Below are 17,525 nucleotides of genomic sequence, written 5' to 3'. Positions count from 1 at the left end.
AATTATTTTCTTAAAAGATGCACAAATAGTTGAGAAAAAAAAGGAATTCTTTGGGTTGAAATATCAAAAGATCTTTTTGCAACTTTGTGAGCCCTTTGTGAGAGTCCCGTGAAATGCGCGCGTTCCATATTTTTGCATGCAAAATGAGTCACAACAATTGCATTCTCAGCATGTATCAGCAATTATATTTAATTAATGTCTCATCAAAATATCTCATCTAATTAAATCATTTCAACTTGCAAATCCTTCTTCCTCTTCAAAATTGATTTGGGCCCCAGGTGAAGGCACAACAGACATAGTATACCCCGCTCCTCTGTCCCTTCCTGATGGTGGTGTGAGTGTGTCACTCCTAATTAGTGAAAATTGTGCGGGGCAGAAGTTTTCCTCAAGTACCCTGGGCACGTGCCAAATTGCAAAATTGATGCGTTGTCAATGGGTGAGATAAAATGCGCTAATTTGAATATCAAAATGCCTCCGTGACGAAACAAACACCAATTAATCCATTTGCAACAGCAACATGATTCATCATCAAGACGCCAAACAACATGAAATTCTCACCATCATGCGGCAGACATTACATATTTCTCTATATACCCCGATGCAAGAAAATGGGAAAATGCACACAAGAGAGTCTCGGGGGAATAATTAAAATTTTCTAAATTGTTTCTTAAAGAGACATTCAATTCAATCCTTTTGGGTTTGTTTCTTTTTTCTCTTTGTGGCATTGCACGGTTTTACATGAAAATACAATATTTTATAATTTGACATTTTCTTAGAATTTGCTGATTTTTTTTTTTCTTAAGATATTTTGTTGCATTGGAATGTAACAAATAAAATAAATATAATGGGTAGAAGAGAGAACTCGACACATGTCTGAGAAAAGGAGTTTATTCACGAATGCCATGGGTCATGACCTCATTCGTGAAATAAACAGAAAGTGCGTAATCTTGCGTAGATAAAAAGACAAAAAAGATATGCTTAACCCTTGGAGGAATTTTAATCGTCAGAGAATTAAAATCTATTTAACATTTCGTGATTTTCTGTGATTATAGAATTTCAATTGATTCAAGTTTGTCGAAATAAAACTTGGAAAAATATTTTCTTTGTGAGAGAAAATTAAGGTCAAAGTTTTCAGGGTAAAATAATCGATTTTTGTCCCTTTGAATGCATAAAAGCATAAGAATTAAAATCTTGCATTTAAAGAGACTAAAAATCAGTAGTTACGTCATTGAGTGCATTTTTGGGCAAATCTTTGCTAATCTAATTAATTAAATTGATTAAATTAATTAATTTTCTAATTTTATTTTATTTGATCTTTTTGGGAAATGGATTTGTCTGTTTGGATACTTCTGATTCTTTTTTTTTAATTATTCAAAAAGAGATTACGTGTTGTGTACTTATATTCCAATTTTTTCCTCAAATAGGGGAATAATCTGATACAAAATCAGGTTGAATTATGTTAAATAGACCTCATTTGATCGCATGAATTTGCTTAAATTACATTAAAAATATCTCTTGAGAATACATAAGAGAAATTAGACTACAAAAGGAACTTTTGTCACATTAGAATAAAATGTAGGCTATAACAAATAAAATCATTGCCAATTAATTATAATTTGCAATGATCATTGGTTACGCGAGTACAAAATGATTTCTTCCTCTTCTGCATGTTTTATTCTAATTTACAAATTTAATTAAATATTTCATCAAACACATTAATCAGTGTTGTAAAGGCTGTACTTAAAAATGCACCTACGGGGGCAATTAGAAGTTGTCGCAAGAATTTTCGCGAGAAGAGTCAATTAGTAAGTCACTTTTCACATTTTCTTTATTTTTTGATCATCTCTTAAGAAAAGTTTTTTGAGAAGAGTGGCGTCGTTTTGCGCGCGTAGAGTGAAGGAAAAAGAGTGCGATGGGATGAAAATAAAATAAGAGAATTTAAGATGTACTTTGTAGTCTAATTGGTTAATTGGTTGAGATTTATAGCCAGCAAAAATGTGGCATAAATTCGAAGAGTGACTGGAGATGCTGTCGCGCTTCCGAATAATGAGACATTAATCTCCCTTTTATCACTTCCAAGTACATGGGTTTTTGGCTGCTAATTATCCTGGGAAGTGGGCGTTCCTCCGAATTTTCAGCTCTTTTTCCAACGCGTCTTCCTCCCCTCAAAATGTTGATCAGTTGGGATTTTATCTTTTATTTTTTTAAAAATAGCCCAATTTTCTTCTTTCGTGCTGCGATCATCTCTATAGCTTTGCTCTCTTGTAAATTTCTTACACTGATTTTCCTGCCTTTGGGAAAGCGGTAGCACATGTTCCTCTTCGCGCTAGGATCACTTTCATTGAGAAAGATTGCTCTTCGGTGTCCCAAAGTATCATGTTTGTCTGATTAAGTCACAAGCCATAAATCAATTAGTTACTCCGCAACTCCTCCTCCTTCTTCTTCTCCGTGCATGCTTTCCACTTTGCAATGCCACATGATTGTCGATAATCTGTTGTGACGTTGAGTGGTGTTAAATGGGAAATTATTCAGCTATTTTCCCCACACATCTGCACCGTTAATCGTCCACAGGTTGCAAGAGGGAAGAAAAATCCTCCAGGGACCTTTTTTTGGCGCCACGATTCAAACACAGGAAATTGTCGGAGCTCATTGATTGCCCCTCAATTGGTGGCGCCAAAATTCTAACAGGATATTCGTTGACTAAATACTTCCTTAATTGACAATAAATGGGTATTTAGTGACATTCATAGCGCTCCCGAAAATTCCTTGAATTTTTCTCACAAATTCTCATCTCTTTTTTGGGTTCTTTGGATGTCCTCTTCATAAAAAAAAATAATGAAGAGAAGGAAATATTTTAATTCATCTTTATTATTTACAAAACAATTAAATAAAAAAGAATTTATCAGAGTATTTTAATCTTCTTTATGATTATCCTTTATCAATCCGGAAATTCCCATGGTAATCATGCGATTTTCCAAAAAGAACGTCTTTGTCAAAGAAAATTTAAAAAAAACATTTTTTTCATGCCTTTACTCCAATTTGTGTTCCAAAAATAAATCCAAAAGGAGTTTTTGAGGAAATTCATTACATATTCAAAATTTTATTCAAAAGAAAATTAATCAAAAACTATTTTCGCACGAAATAAATCTCATGCAACTTTTTTTCCCTGATCTCATGCAAGATCGCGTGAGATCATTGAAAGCTCTCTAAGCTCAAAAGCTCTTCGCAGCATCTTGTGTTGAAGAGAAGAATATTCATAAATAGGGGAGACCGGGGTAAAAAAAGTCAGTGGAAAAGTTTCAAATACCAATTTCTCTCAACTTATAAATCGGAAAGATCTGAACAAATTATGGTGAAAACCCCTACAAACCTCCAATAATTGACTGTAATTTAGAGATTATCCGATCAGTACTTTAGGATTAAAAAAAAACAAACAAAGTTTTGGGCTCATTTCCCAAACTTTTGCGGATTGAGAAAAATTCTTGGGGAAATGCCCTTGGGGAATCCTGCAGATAAGGATTTATGCAAATTGACTTTTTCTTACCCCGGTCTCCCCTAAGGTAATAATATCATGAAGACGGTGGTCATTGATCGTCTCCCAAGGCCGTGACATTGTAGTGCGATCATTAAATAATATCGGCGACGCATACAAAGAGGCCCCCTTTTATTTACATGCAAAACATTGCGCTTCTCGCGAATCGTGTCGCACGTTTTATTGAGTGCCAAAAATAGGTGTTCTTGCCCCTCACGAAAAAAAATTCCTCAAATCTGCCCTGAAGAATCTTCACGTGCTTCTCCTTCTACGCACAGAGAGTACATTACATACTATACGCAAATAAAGTGCGAGTAAAGCGAGACAATCGGCTGTTGCTGCTGCACATCAAAAGGTCAAGATCTGCGAGCACGTGGATTTTTTTTTATCATTCAAACTCACAATCATCGCACGATCTTGTCGTCCTCTCGAGACCTTCTCCTCTTATATGGGTGACAAGATCGCGCAAATTAAAGATCCTTGAGTGCGCAGAAAAAGCATATACAACAAACACCTGTTTTCAATTGAAAGTATTTTTAATAAGTCTCTCTCACATCTACAAAATCAATAACAATTCTCGCTTATACAGACAAAACTACATAATTTTTTCATCTCAATAAAGACACCCTAAAATACAATTATTGATCTTATATGCAAATAACAATATTAATTATTTAAATAAATTATATAATATAATAAATTTTTCAAGACACTTTTCTTTATACGAGGCTTTATCTGTTCCCAGCAATTGAGAATCATCTATTATGCATACTTCTTTGCCCCGAGGACACAGACCTCGGAGCAAAGTAAAAAAAAATTAAACATTTTCTTGATTCTCAATTGAGATTAAATAAATTTCATATAGATATAAAATATTTTTTGCATAAAATAACTTGCAGCAATTTCTCCAATAAAAATTTTTCAAATAAAAAAGTGATTAGAGGCAAAATTTCAGCATTTTCATTGAATTTTCTTTAAAAGATCTATCAATTAAATCTCTTAACCTGTATGTTTAATAAAGTTGGGGAAAGGGGAAGGCGACAGGTGCGTTGGGTATACATACAAATATAATAAATTACACGAGAAGGCGCACAAGGCGAAAGCAGACGGTGGGGCGACGTGATCGGTGATCTTCACACGGGTGGCAGTATTTGGCCCATTTTGCGTGTTCGCGATGCAAAGCCTCTTGTCCCATCGGGAGCCACGGGTGATCGTACGATCATTTGCTCCTGAATTGGTGGATTGTGAGCACCGCAGATGAAACTTCCACTCCGTGATCGTGTGGCACTGCAATCTGATCCAATTGAATGTTTGCGATCGTAGCCACTATCCGTGGACACCCTGCGCCCATTGATGTACTCTTCCGTGCCGTTGGAGAGCTTTCGCATGGGATCGAAGCCATTTCCGGAGAATTTCCGGGGGCTAATTGGGCTCTCAGCGATGCGATCTTCGGGCAAGCGCCAATTCGTCTCAACTGTCCCATTGGAGGGGCGCCTCTCGAATGTCTGACCCAGGGAGTACTTCCGCGGGGAGCCACCATGCTCTGAGCACTGCGATAGACGACGATACGGGTCCATGGGGCCGCTGCACTGAGATGAGCGACGTGAGCAATTGAGGCAGCACTCGGAACACGTGGATGAGCGCCTGGAGGCAATTGAGCAATTCGAGAGGCGCCTCGAGAGATCCGAACACTGCGACCCCCGCCTGCTGTCCATGCATCCACTCGAGTAGCCGTCTGAGCAGAGGGAATTGTTGCGACTGAAGACCATCTGCTGTGGTTGCATTTGTTGCATTGGATTTGGTTGCATTTGTTGCTGCATCGGCGGCATTTGCATGGGTTGCTGTTGCATTGGTTGCTGTTGCATTGGGGCCTGCATGGGGGGTGACATCTCAGCTGGTGCAACAGGTTGGAATGCCCCAGCACTGCCACGACGTACATTGAAATGGTCATAATTCTCATTATTGTAGGCCATCTTTCGCATTGGTGGCACATAGACGGGTTGATCGGGTTTCGCATAGTACCCCGACTGGCTACGCCTGAAGCGATATTTGGCAAAGGAATCCTCCATACCGCCGCGACTTCGCTCAATGTCTGCTTCCGTGACTTTGCAATTCTCAATGAGGCGCGTCACCTGGGCCTTCTTGCCAGTCTTCTTCTTTGGCGCTACCATCTCCAGCACCGTCATCCCGGGCATTGCTTGGGCATTTCGTGCCGATTGCGATTCGAGGAATTCAATAAGAGCACATTCCTTGTGCTGCAGTTCGGGGTATTTATTGATAAATTGCCGCACATCAGCGGGAATTGGTCCACCAACACGGAGGATCCGTACAAGAGCGATCTCACCGCATTTTGAGAAGAGATCAAACACCCGCTCGATCGTCATGCGACTAATGGGAAGATCTGTGGCCACCACCGTGCGCGAGGGGGTTGTTTCATCGTACACAGGCAATGGTTCAAGGCGACGAATCTTCGTCCCAATGTCATTCAGCTCAATCTTTTGGCTTCTCTTCTTAATGGCATACCCAACGACACGCCAATCTTTCACCAATTGCCGTACCCGCTTGAAGCTCGAGACGAGCTTTAGGCTCACAAAACCTTCCTTATTGCGACGTACGTGCTTCAGGAGGAAGGCATCCTTGAGGATATTTTCATTGGAGAAGTAAAATTCAACTTGCTCAATGATCTTATCGCACATATCATCTGTGGGAATTTCAATTGGTGGCTCATCCTGATCCTTTCGCTCACCATCTTCGTCGGATCTCTTTGCCACATCACATCCGGAATCCTTGGCATTCTCATCGGATGACAGGGAGTCTGATGTTTGGAGATTCTGCACATCTTGAGCTGCGTGACGATCGTACGAGAGTGAGAGATCACTGTCAATTGAACTAATGGAATCCTTCGTTTCTGAATGCTTCATATGGGCTTTCCTACGTGATTCATACACATGAAGATCCTCATCTTCTTCGTAGCTTCCCTCATCGAGTTCCTTGTAGGATTCATGATGCTCCAGGATTGTGTGGTTGTCCATCATTAGTGGGCTAACGCTATCGTGCTCCTCTTCGTCATAATTCAATGGAATATCCTCCATCTCCTTAGCCTCATCAGCTCTCTCGCATTCAATCTCCGTGAGATCCTCCGCAGGATCATCGTGTAAATTAATCAATTCACATTCCTTCCCATCCACATTAATTGCCTTCTCACTGGTGGCGAGAACATTTGGGGCATCCACCTCATAGGGTACAGCTGGGGGTCCCACAGGTACGGCCAGGGTAATTGGCACGACATTTGCATTCAAATCTTTTCCCGGTGAAGACATTCTGCTTCCTTTTCCCTTCGTTTTTTTGTTGCAAATTTAAATTAAAAAAAATAACAGCTATCTAAAGTCTTAGTAATGTAGTATGGCTAATTAATTTCTATCACTTAATCTACCAGTTAATTCGTGAGATTCAGCAATAATTTGCAATCTATGTAGTGTAACAAAAGTAATAAACTACCGTAGAAAATTCGAGGAATTCCACCCTTTCTTTCCTTTCTTATGCCTCTTTTTTTATTTAATTTAACAAAAAATTTTGTTAATAAAACAACAATTCCACACAGCCAATTATCACTGTTGCAATTAATTAAATTACATATATATAACTATACTAATTATTTTTAATTTCCTCCTCTGGCCTCTTGATTTTTATTTCTTTTGTAAATAGATTTTCTTTTTAATGTATTTATATATCTTTCTCGCCCCGAAAAAAGGGTTTATCGTGCAAACGACGTTAATTAACAATTTATATATATTTTTTGTATTATATATAATTTTTCATAAAAACTTTTCTCTCCTTCACACTCACATACACCCTTTTCTTGCTTCTATTAGTTATGGTTTATTAATACTGGAAGTTTTATGGAGTCTCTCTCTTTTTTTTCTACTTTACTTTACTTTTTTTCCGTCGTTTTTTTTTTCTTTGCGGGGCACAACTGAGCAAGAAAAAAAATGGTTATTTTATAAAATAAATTATTGTGTTTATGGTGTATGCAGCAGTAGAAGTGTAACTAAATCGTGCACTTTCACAATTTATATACAACCTCTCTGGGCTTCTCTTTGTAACAAAACCAGCCAAGAAAGGAGGTACAACACACAAAAAAAAAGTTTTCAAGTCTTTCTTTTCAATTTAACCGTGCGATTTCGTATAAGACAATTCTTTTTCTCTCTCTCTCTCTGAACTTGACGGCCTTTTCTCTCGCGCGATTATTTTCCACTGTGTCGTGATGACGATGGGTCTCTCAAGTTGATTTCACACAAAATGATCTTTTCTTTTCTTTTCCTTCCAAGCAAAACTCCAGTTAAACGCTCAATCGTCAAAAATAACTCTTAATATTTTTTTTTCCTCTTTCGCTAAATTCTCTTCTTTCCTTAAGAACTTTGTTCCTTCACAAAATTGCCCTTTAAAGGATTTTTCTTTTAAATTGCTTTTATTTTTTTTTGGTAACTAATGAACTTTCGTTTGGAAGATTTGTAAAAAAAAAGTCAGCTACTGCCACTCTCCTTTATTAGGGAAACAAGGACCTAGCTAAAACTTTTTCTTAGTTCTTTTCTCACAAAACTCTCAAAATCTCCTCCACTTTCGCAACTTTATTTTTCCGTTTTTTTTTTAACTTGATTCCTTATTTGAAAAATAAAATGTCCTTTGAGTCCACTTTGACGATAAAGAAAAAGAAATTTCTTTTAACGTAACTTTAACACTTGATGGAAAAGAAAAACTCCAATCACTTCACAAAAATCAAAATAAAAAAAAACTTGAGAACTTTTAGACCCAATCTTGAGGCTGAACTTTGGGATGCTGCAGCTCTCTTTTTTTCCTTTTAATAATTTCTTCAATTTTAGACACCTCCGTGATCTTGCTGAGAGACAAATATTGAGAAGAGTAAAAAAAAAAATAGTGTGATGGTGCAGATTGTATGTCTGTTGGCTCTTCGCGTGCCGCTACACTACTCGGAATAATTGAAAGACTGAAATAGTGCAATGAATTCGTGCCGGTTTTATACACTCCACCCCCACCATCCACCACTCTATCACAACAAAAATTTTTCGCGCACCACGTCGACTCCGACAGCGCGCGCGAAACGCGAGACTCCAACTTTTGTGACTCCTCAAGGGAATTGTGTGATACATAGCTCGCAATTGCACACACATGTGTAAATAAATTCATTAACAATACTTAAACCAGCTTCAAAATTATATATGTATGTAAGTAAGATATGTATAGCCCAACAAAACATTATTCTACATAGCTTATACTATGCCAATCTTACATGGTATAAGACAACACAGTGGTAACAAACACCTGCAGGGGGAAGAGGGGAAGACGTGATAGTGGGAATTTTCACTGTTGATCACCTCCTCTCAGTATATTGCTGCTTCAACTCACCTGAGGAACTCTTGTGAGAAAGGTAGAACGTGTAATCTGCAGGTATTTTGCACTTCTTCTACCAATGGACCGAATAATGAGGGAAACACTGAAATATTTCACTAACAATATGACGCAAAAAACGGTCATAATTTTGAAATTCTTTCAACTAAAGATTTATTTCTTAATTAAGGTATTTAATTTATGTTTAATAAACTGCATTAGATTATTCTAAAAAGAATCAATCTTAGAGGAAGAAATAGTCCTTCACACACAAATACTTTTTTTTTTAAATTTAATTGTAGCCATGCATGAGAAATAAACATAATTTTGTTACCTACTCTCTAAACGTTAAATTAAATTTTAAACTTCCTCATATATTTTAAGTATGTAAGTACAGAAAAAAACTGCCTCAATGATCAAATGATCAGAAGCTTTTTGTAAAATGCTCCAGTATAGAAAATGTTCGCTGTTAGATTTCATAAAAAAAAATGTCTTATTGAAAAACTTTTAAGGGTCAATTACGTAAAAAGTTTGTAAATAAATAAACAATTTTTTTTTAATTAAAACGTCCATTTCCTAAACAAACTGATCGATTTTGTCAAGATCTTTTACAACTTAAAAAAATTGTTTCAAGATGTTGACAATTTCTTATTTTAGATCTTTGTCGTAAAGGAAAATCTTTTACTGTTCTATAAATCTTTTAAAAAGTTTATCAAAATTTTCTTGAAAAGTAAGAAAACTTAGGTACCATCTATCCTCAACTTTATCTTAGATGACTATGAGGATATTCGCTGAATAGCTTCCTCTTCTTCTCCGTAATCTCAGTTGGATATTCTTTGGATTACTCACGAACCATTGCACTTCATCTGGTTCCCCTGATATGCAAATAAAGTTGTCTGTTTCAGTTTTTCTTTTTTTCTTTTATAAGCAGACAAAAAAAACTAATTATTAAAGTTTTTCAAAAAATAGAAAATAAAATCTTTCAACGGTCAAAATTCAAAAAAGTTTTTTCGCAGAATCGAAGCCTCAAATGTTTAATTTTATTTAATTAATCATTTAAATAAAAGCTCAATAATTAATTTGGCAATAAAAGTTGGGATTAATGTGTTTTTTTTATAATTTATTGATCGTTTAAACATTTTTTTAATATTTCCAAGACATGGATATTAATAAAAATTAGTTATTTTTTTCTCAAATTGTAGGTATGAGTTGGAATTTATGTGCACGAGAGTTTAACGTCTCTAAACCTTCGCCCTAATTGATTTAATATATGTATTTAATGATGTTTAACCAAGAAAAACAACCCAACTACCATGGAAAATGGTCACAGAGAATGAAAATGAATGAGTTGATGTGATATTTTTATTTGATTAACAATTTTTTGGAGGAAAAGACACAAATTGCGAGGTTTTCTCTTGCCAGCAATCAAGCGGAAAAATTTCAATGGAGAACTTTGGGTGGAAAAACCGGGGTATAATACAATCTAAAGTTGAATTTCTTCTTGTACATTCAAGTGAACTTATTTTTCTTTTTTTGGTCTTCATTTGAACCAACATAAAAGAGGAGAAAAATGACATTTTTTTGAAGCATGTTCAGAGCTAAAATACAGAGAAAAATTCCCTCCCAAAAAAGTTTGTGAAAGTAAGACACGTTAATGACCTAGAGACTTGGTATTTAAACTCTAAAAATTGTTAATTCACACCGTATAGGAGAGTGGTTGTGTCGAGAGGAGGTTTATTTGCAGATTTACCGCAGATAGTTTGGCGGCTCACCCACCTTTGCGCAAAAGAGATGTAAAAAAAAAGCTCACACAGCGATGATTTCGGAAAATTAATTTAACATCGACAGAGACGATCAGTGAATTATGCAAAAATGTCCGTTGCGATGCATAGGAAGAGCATGACGAAAGAGATTTTATTAATATAACATTTATGTTTATGTTATATGCATGAAAAATGCATGAGAGTTCACGTTAGAAGAGACACAGAAATTAAATATAGTTCGCGTATCAATAGTTGAAAATATGGCTTTAAAAATATTTTGTTGTGTATTTGGTTCAAGGACCGCGTTTGATCGATCACCATTTGATGAATGATCAAAAAGTGTCTAAAGACACATTGCCATTAAGATAAAAGTCTACGGGAGAGACTCACGCGCGCAAAAAAAACACATAATAGGAGATTTTTGCAAAAAAAAAAAGCTCAGAAAACACATTTTTTTCTCTCTTCATCTTATTCTTGGCCCGCGTTGGTGACGGTGGAGGAGCAAGAGGGGGAATGCGTTCGCGAGGGACTTGCGCGAATGAAAGTAACTGCAAGACCGTGACTGCTGATCACGATCGGATGTGAATTGTAGCGAAGTGTGATTAATAATTAGTTTTGCTTTATTAAATCAAAACCACGTCTTTTTCACCATAACGCCACTTTTTTCGGCCTCTTTCGTCTGAAAATTGAGATGAGAAATGGAGTAAGAGGCGAGATGTTGAAAAATATTTGGGAATGTTTGAGCTGGAAAAAGAAGAAATTTATTGTCCGTAAGAATTTCCAACACTCTCTCCATTCTTTTTCTGAGAAATTTTTGGGATTTCAAGTAATAATAATTTGTTATTGTGTCAAAATATTTATTGTGTATGAAGTATAGGAAATATTTTTCTTAAACTTTTATAAATTCAGAATAAAAGACTTCAAAAAACCTTTTAAATTAAGTTTTTAATTGTTTAAAAAATTATTTAGATAAATTCAAAATAATAAAATCACTCTTCAATGAAATAAAAACCTATAAAATTACTTTTTAGTGCGATATTATCTAAGTTATTATTCAACGTAGATTATATTTAATACACTTATTAAAATTTAAAAGATCATCATTTCAAAAGATTTGCTAATTGTATCGGCAACATTGGCAATAATCGCATCTAATTAAAATTCTATGAGCTATTAAATTGTCAAATTTTAATTTTGATTAAGCTTTAACGTGAAAGTTTGCATCACAAATTGAATTTGACTTGAATTCCTCCCATCAAACAGAGGTAACAACTTTACTATCTCTCAGATAATTAATTCATTTTTTCTGTGGGGTTTATGATAAATGATTGCTGGATGATTGTTAAATTGATTAAATCTCTAAATAAATTTGAACTAATTACTACTAAGAAAGCTTCTGTAAAAAAAAAAGCTCACAGCTCAATGAAATATCTCGAAAGGCTTGAAAAGAAATAGTTTAAGTTGTCTAAAAAAACTCATGATAAATTCCACATAAACCGTTTTATGTAGCAGACATATTGTGCTGGAAAATGGGCGAGTTTCCCATGGATGAGTGTGTGCAGAAATTCTTCAAACACTTTGGAGGCACCACACACCGCCAAATGGTTCGCATTTTGCATTAAATTGAACACGTTTGGTGGAGCTTGGAGCGTTTTAGTCTTCTACGGTGACATTTCTTCCAGCACACTGCAAAGTCTTTTTATTTTTTTCTTAAACGAGATCTTTGTCAATCGGGTCGGTTGCAGTATGTTGCTTGTATATGCGGTTATATAATCTATGCTAATCACCTTCCCATGGATGGATTTATTGGGCGAGTGCGTGTATGCGCGAAAAAGTTGTTAGAATGCGTGCGTGGTTCCAATGAATGGGCGTTGAAAGTGTTTGGTTGGCATTTGACAATTTTTCTATTAAACATTTAACAATTCACCTTTTAGTCGAGACCGTGCAGATGGTGGAGTTAATTTACTGGAGTCCAATCTCGCGCCAGGTATTTCTGTGGGGCTCGTCAGTTGTATGAGCCTGCGGTACAACCATGAGAAGATCGTGGTGGCAAAAATGCGCGAGTTCAATAAACCACGACGTCGCACACAAATTAATTGCGCTGATCACGATTGAGAATATTATTCGGAGGCAAGGAGCCTGATACTTTTGACATGGAGCCTTCAACTCAAGTTTAAACACTTGGAAGCCAAGGTTTTTCTTGAACTCTCTCAATTTACTCAACTTGTTTTTTTTTTCTTTACATACTTTGTGTGGAAAAAACCAAGCAATACTTGCCTTACCACCCACCACCCTCTTTGCCTTTGATAATGACCTCAAGTATTTTTCGCAGTAAATTCAATTAAATATAAACTGTTTAAAGAATTTCAGGTGTTCCCATTGGATACAATAATTTTTCTTTCACAACTAACACATCAAATATTCGTGGATAAAAAGTATTTATTTTTATGTTTATTTTGAATGTAATTTTCGTAATATAGGAAAAGATGAGTAGAAGGTCTTTTTATTCTTATATCACAGATACTTTTAAAAGTTAATTTTAAATTGATTTCCAAACCGTCATTTTCAATTAATTTTTTTTCTTTTAATTGAAATATATTCCGTTGACTTTATTGTAAAATTTTCTTTTCCTTTAAAAACTCAAACTTGCGATATACCTGCAACTTCTGGCAAAGAAAACACCAAACCCTCAATTGAATCGAATCACCATTTGCTCTCAATTTACTTTCAAAGCATTCCTAGAGGCACACAAAAGCCAGCTAAATGGAAAATTGCGAATTGAAAAAGAAAAAATATTAAAGTGCGAGAGAAAAGACTCTCTTTTGCTGCTGCTTGCTTATTTTTTTGGCCGATGGCACGAGATCATAAGAATCTCTTTTACATAATTTCACACCTGAAGGATTTTTCTTTCCAGCTTGTGTCTCTCGAATGCCCAATAGAAATTCGTGAAAAGTTTCCATATATAGCACATTGCGTTTCAGGTGAAAGAAGCATGCTTGTGGGGCTGTATAAAATGCCGATAAAAGTCAATGAACGGATTTTAATTGAGCTCATCTCTTCATGAATTAGGCAATAAATAAAACTTCCAAATTTGGGGCAATTTCTTCAGATGTTGAGCAAATCTATTATAGATGATGGTGTCATTAACGAAAAAATTGTCAATTGTGTTCTTCTCTTTTCACTAAAACAATTTTCTTGCTTTTTCTGTAGTTCTTTTTGGATACAATGTGAGCTTCTAAAGTAAACGGGGGTTCCGTTAAAATATTCAAAAAAAGCCGTGTTAGCTGATAAAATTTCCACAAAAATAGTCAAAAGAGAATTACAGCAATGAAAATGTAGATTAACTTTGCTTGTATCTCGCTGTGAGTTTTCACAAAATTTACCTTTATTTATGATCTCTGTAAACAGGTGCATTTTGTACATATAATGCTACATCTTTAGTCCACATTTTTGTATCTTATCTGAAACTTTTTTACTTCTTTTACACGATCTTTAACATTTATCAGATTTTTAACAAAAAGATATAATTAATCACGACTAATTATGAATCTCATAGAGAGTTTTGAAAATCTCTGTAAAGTCTTGTTAGTCATAGTTAAAAATTAACTTGTTCCATACTATAAAATGATGTATTTAGTGTGCTGTGTGTTTAAATGGATAATAAAGTAATATTATGAGTCAAAAGTAACGCCCTGTGGATCACCTATGGTGAAAATAATTACCTATACGGCATTCGCAATTGAATTGTACGTACGTATATTACCTACAATGTTTTCTCTCTTAACGATACATACAAAGGTATACAAAACAAGGCATTTTATAAGCACACTGATCTATTAATATTCTGCATTACTTTTCATGAATATATAGTCAATTGAAATGATTTTAAAAGCAAAGAAAAAAAATAGAAATACTGCAATTGACATTGACTCCACTCATTTAATATCTCTTTATTGTGCACATTTTCTTGTTTTTATTGTGATTTTCCCACATCCAACTTAATCGCCGCATTGACCTCTGATGGATGCATTTTTGCTTTGCGCTTTTTTTGCATATAAAACAAACTACATACTTATATGGTTGGCGTATGTATGTACAAACAGACACTCGAGCGGAAGTAAATACAAACCACAAGACTTTTCCTAAAATTATTAGCATTGTTTGTTACATAATTGACTTCCGCGGTTCGATATCGTGTGGGAGCGATCGTGTGCTGGGGGGTGGGGGCAAAAAGAATAAAAAGCCCATTTGACGCAAAAAAAGCGCGCTAAAAGAATAAATTAATCAAACGCTGACCTCTAATTGCTGCGAAATTGATCTGTACAATGTAATAGGTAAATAATTTATTTTCTATTTTGTGGGTAAAATTAATTAAAATGTGTGGCTTGTTGAGACAGAAAAAAATAAATACATAGTTCAACACCCTCGAAACTTTTTTTCCTCGTGCAGCATGATCTTTCTCGTGGTGGAAAGTTTTTGGCAACGCACTAAAAACTTTTTTCTTGCCTTCTGTTTATTAAATTCTGACTGTGTGAGACAAGAAATGTGAAATATCCAAATGAATTTATCTTTGTTTAGATGACACAGCATTTCCCTTGTTGTGGAAAAATTCAGAGGGGTAATTTTAGGGAAAAGGAGTAAGAAAATTAGGAAAATTAGCGGAAATTCGATTGAGAAATTTAAAAAAAAGAGAAAAGAAAGATAAAGAATAGATTTTTATTTAATGAATAAATACCTAAATTACTTTTATTTTGTCGCGTTAAACAAAAGTAACACCAATACTTCTTCCTCTACTATTGAACTTGGAGGAATTTTCATAAAGTTTCAAAAAGAAACAGACATTTCCCTTTTGGCCACAAAATATTATTTTCAAAGAAACATTATATAGTCAATTGTACCAACAAAAGCATTTTAATTTGGACGAAGAAACAAATTATATTTACATTTCACCCGCAGGCGTGACAAAAAAAGTCAAAGAAGACGCTTAAAAAAAGCTTTGAAAATTGGCGCAACTTTATGGTAAGATCGACATAATAAATTTTACTGTGTGCACCTCATTTTAATATTTATACAAAACACACGCCACCACCGCTGATGAACTTATTCGAGAGCAATCCCAATGTGGATTATTAAATATTTTAAAATATTGCTTAAGATAAGTGGTTCGTTATTTATAATGCGAATTTCAATACATAAAATTAAATAAAAACTCCACTGAACGTTCACTTGGCGCTTTTTCTGGAGCAATGTCAGTGAGACGGTGTGTCTCATGCGTTTTCTTTTTTTATGGATAAAAGTCGATGCCTTTATGATATCGTGCATACATATGTCGCCCGAGAGCTTCTCACACAGCAGCATAAACTCCATTTTTTGAAGGTCTCTCCCACCAATTGGTGATGTGCAAGATTCTCAGGGGGTCAATTGGTGCCCTTTTCGTCTTACCAACCAACCAACAAGAAAAAAAGAAGATAAATATTCTGCAAGGGTGACGGCAATCAATACAAAAGGTATACTGAACTCTTGCTGTAGTGTTTTCCAAATAATCAAGGATAAGGTGCTTTTGAATCTCTTCACAAACATTTTGTTTCTAACGGCTCTATTCGAAAAGATCATGCTTGAGAAAATATATTATAGTACATAGCGAATACAATTGATTGTTGTAGTACACAGAGAAAATTGGTAGTTCAGCTATTTCCAACATGATGCTTCAACAAACAATTAATACTGATTGAAGGCCTTATGTTCCCCCAACTTGTTAATAAGTGATAATTTGTGTAACGAAACAGATTTTTCCGATATCATTAGCAAAATGCCATGCTGTGAAAATTATTAGCTTTAGTTTTTACTCTGATAGTTTTTTTTTTAATCTGTTTTATTGGTAGGCGAATGGTTTAGCTAAGTAGGGTACGTCTTGGTGTCTAAACACCATAAAAATTTAGGAAGTTTCGACTATTCTCTTGACGTCTAAAATGATTTTTCTCAGGATAGAATTACATAAAAAGATGATTTTCTAACGTTTAAAAGACGTTGAACGTTGGAATAAACGACACATATATAAAAGAAGTTGTCAAATGATAGAATAAAAATCAAGTCTTAAATCTTAATCCTCAAGCCTTAAACTATAGAGAAACGTAATGTCAAACGTTAGAAAATAAACTTCAAACAGCTAAAAATTACATGAAAATATGATTCTCAAACATTTAAAAGACGTCGAACGTTAGAATTAATGGACAAACTTGAGAGAAATTGTGAAGCGTTTGTAAAATTAAATATCAAACATTTAAAAAGGGTCGTCAAACGTTAGAATAAAAATCAAACATTAAGAAATGTCAAAGATTAAAAAAAACAGCCTTAAACTAGAAGAACGTAACGTCAAACGTTAGAAAATAAACTTCAAACGTTAAAAGAAGATGCCAACTGTTAGAATTCATAAACAATTTTCAAAAATCTCTATATTCACCAAAAATATCATTTAAAATTGATTATCCTAAAATATCTTTCAAACGATGAATCATTCAAACATTCAATCTAACAATTTCGACATAAAAATATATTTTTTAATTAATAAATCAACCACGTGCAACTATTTTTTAAACCCCTTGTTTATTTTTCCAACAAAATATTTAATTGATGTTATTTAGCTTAGGGAAACGTGCCCCAGAAATTTGATATTATGACAAAAGTTTAGTAAAGAGAAAATCATCCCACATTTCAATGAAAAAGTTTGCATTTCGTGTACAAAACACTTGGCCACATGGCACAGTATATCTATTTGCATTTTCTATGCGTGCTGAGGGGGTAATAAATTATTTGCTTAGCCCCAA

At 34.9% G+C, this 17,525-nt stretch overlaps 1 protein-coding gene across 1 annotated transcript in view; it reads right to left on the bottom strand.

Moving 5' to 3' along the window:
• LOC129793173 (uncharacterized) overlaps window positions 1–8,620 on the bottom strand; it is a 1,136,769-nt gene extending 1,128,149 nt beyond the window's left edge. Inside the window, exon 1 of the mRNA XM_055832929.1 lies at window positions 4,047–8,620. Coding sequence (XP_055688904.1) covers window positions 4,666–6,852 — 2,187 coding nt within the window. The 5' untranslated portion in view covers window positions 6,853–8,620 and the 3' untranslated portion in view covers window positions 4,047–4,665. The remainder of the gene's footprint in view (window positions 1–4,046) is intronic.
• Window positions 8,621–17,525: the final 8,905 nt, after the last annotated feature.

The sequence above is a fragment of the Lutzomyia longipalpis genome, chromosome 3, assembly GCF_024334085.1.
Source record: "Lutzomyia longipalpis isolate SR_M1_2022 chromosome 3, ASM2433408v1".
Taxonomy (NCBI): domain Eukaryota; kingdom Metazoa; phylum Arthropoda; class Insecta; order Diptera; family Psychodidae; genus Lutzomyia; species Lutzomyia longipalpis.
This window is presented reverse-complemented; position numbering and strand designations above follow the sequence as displayed.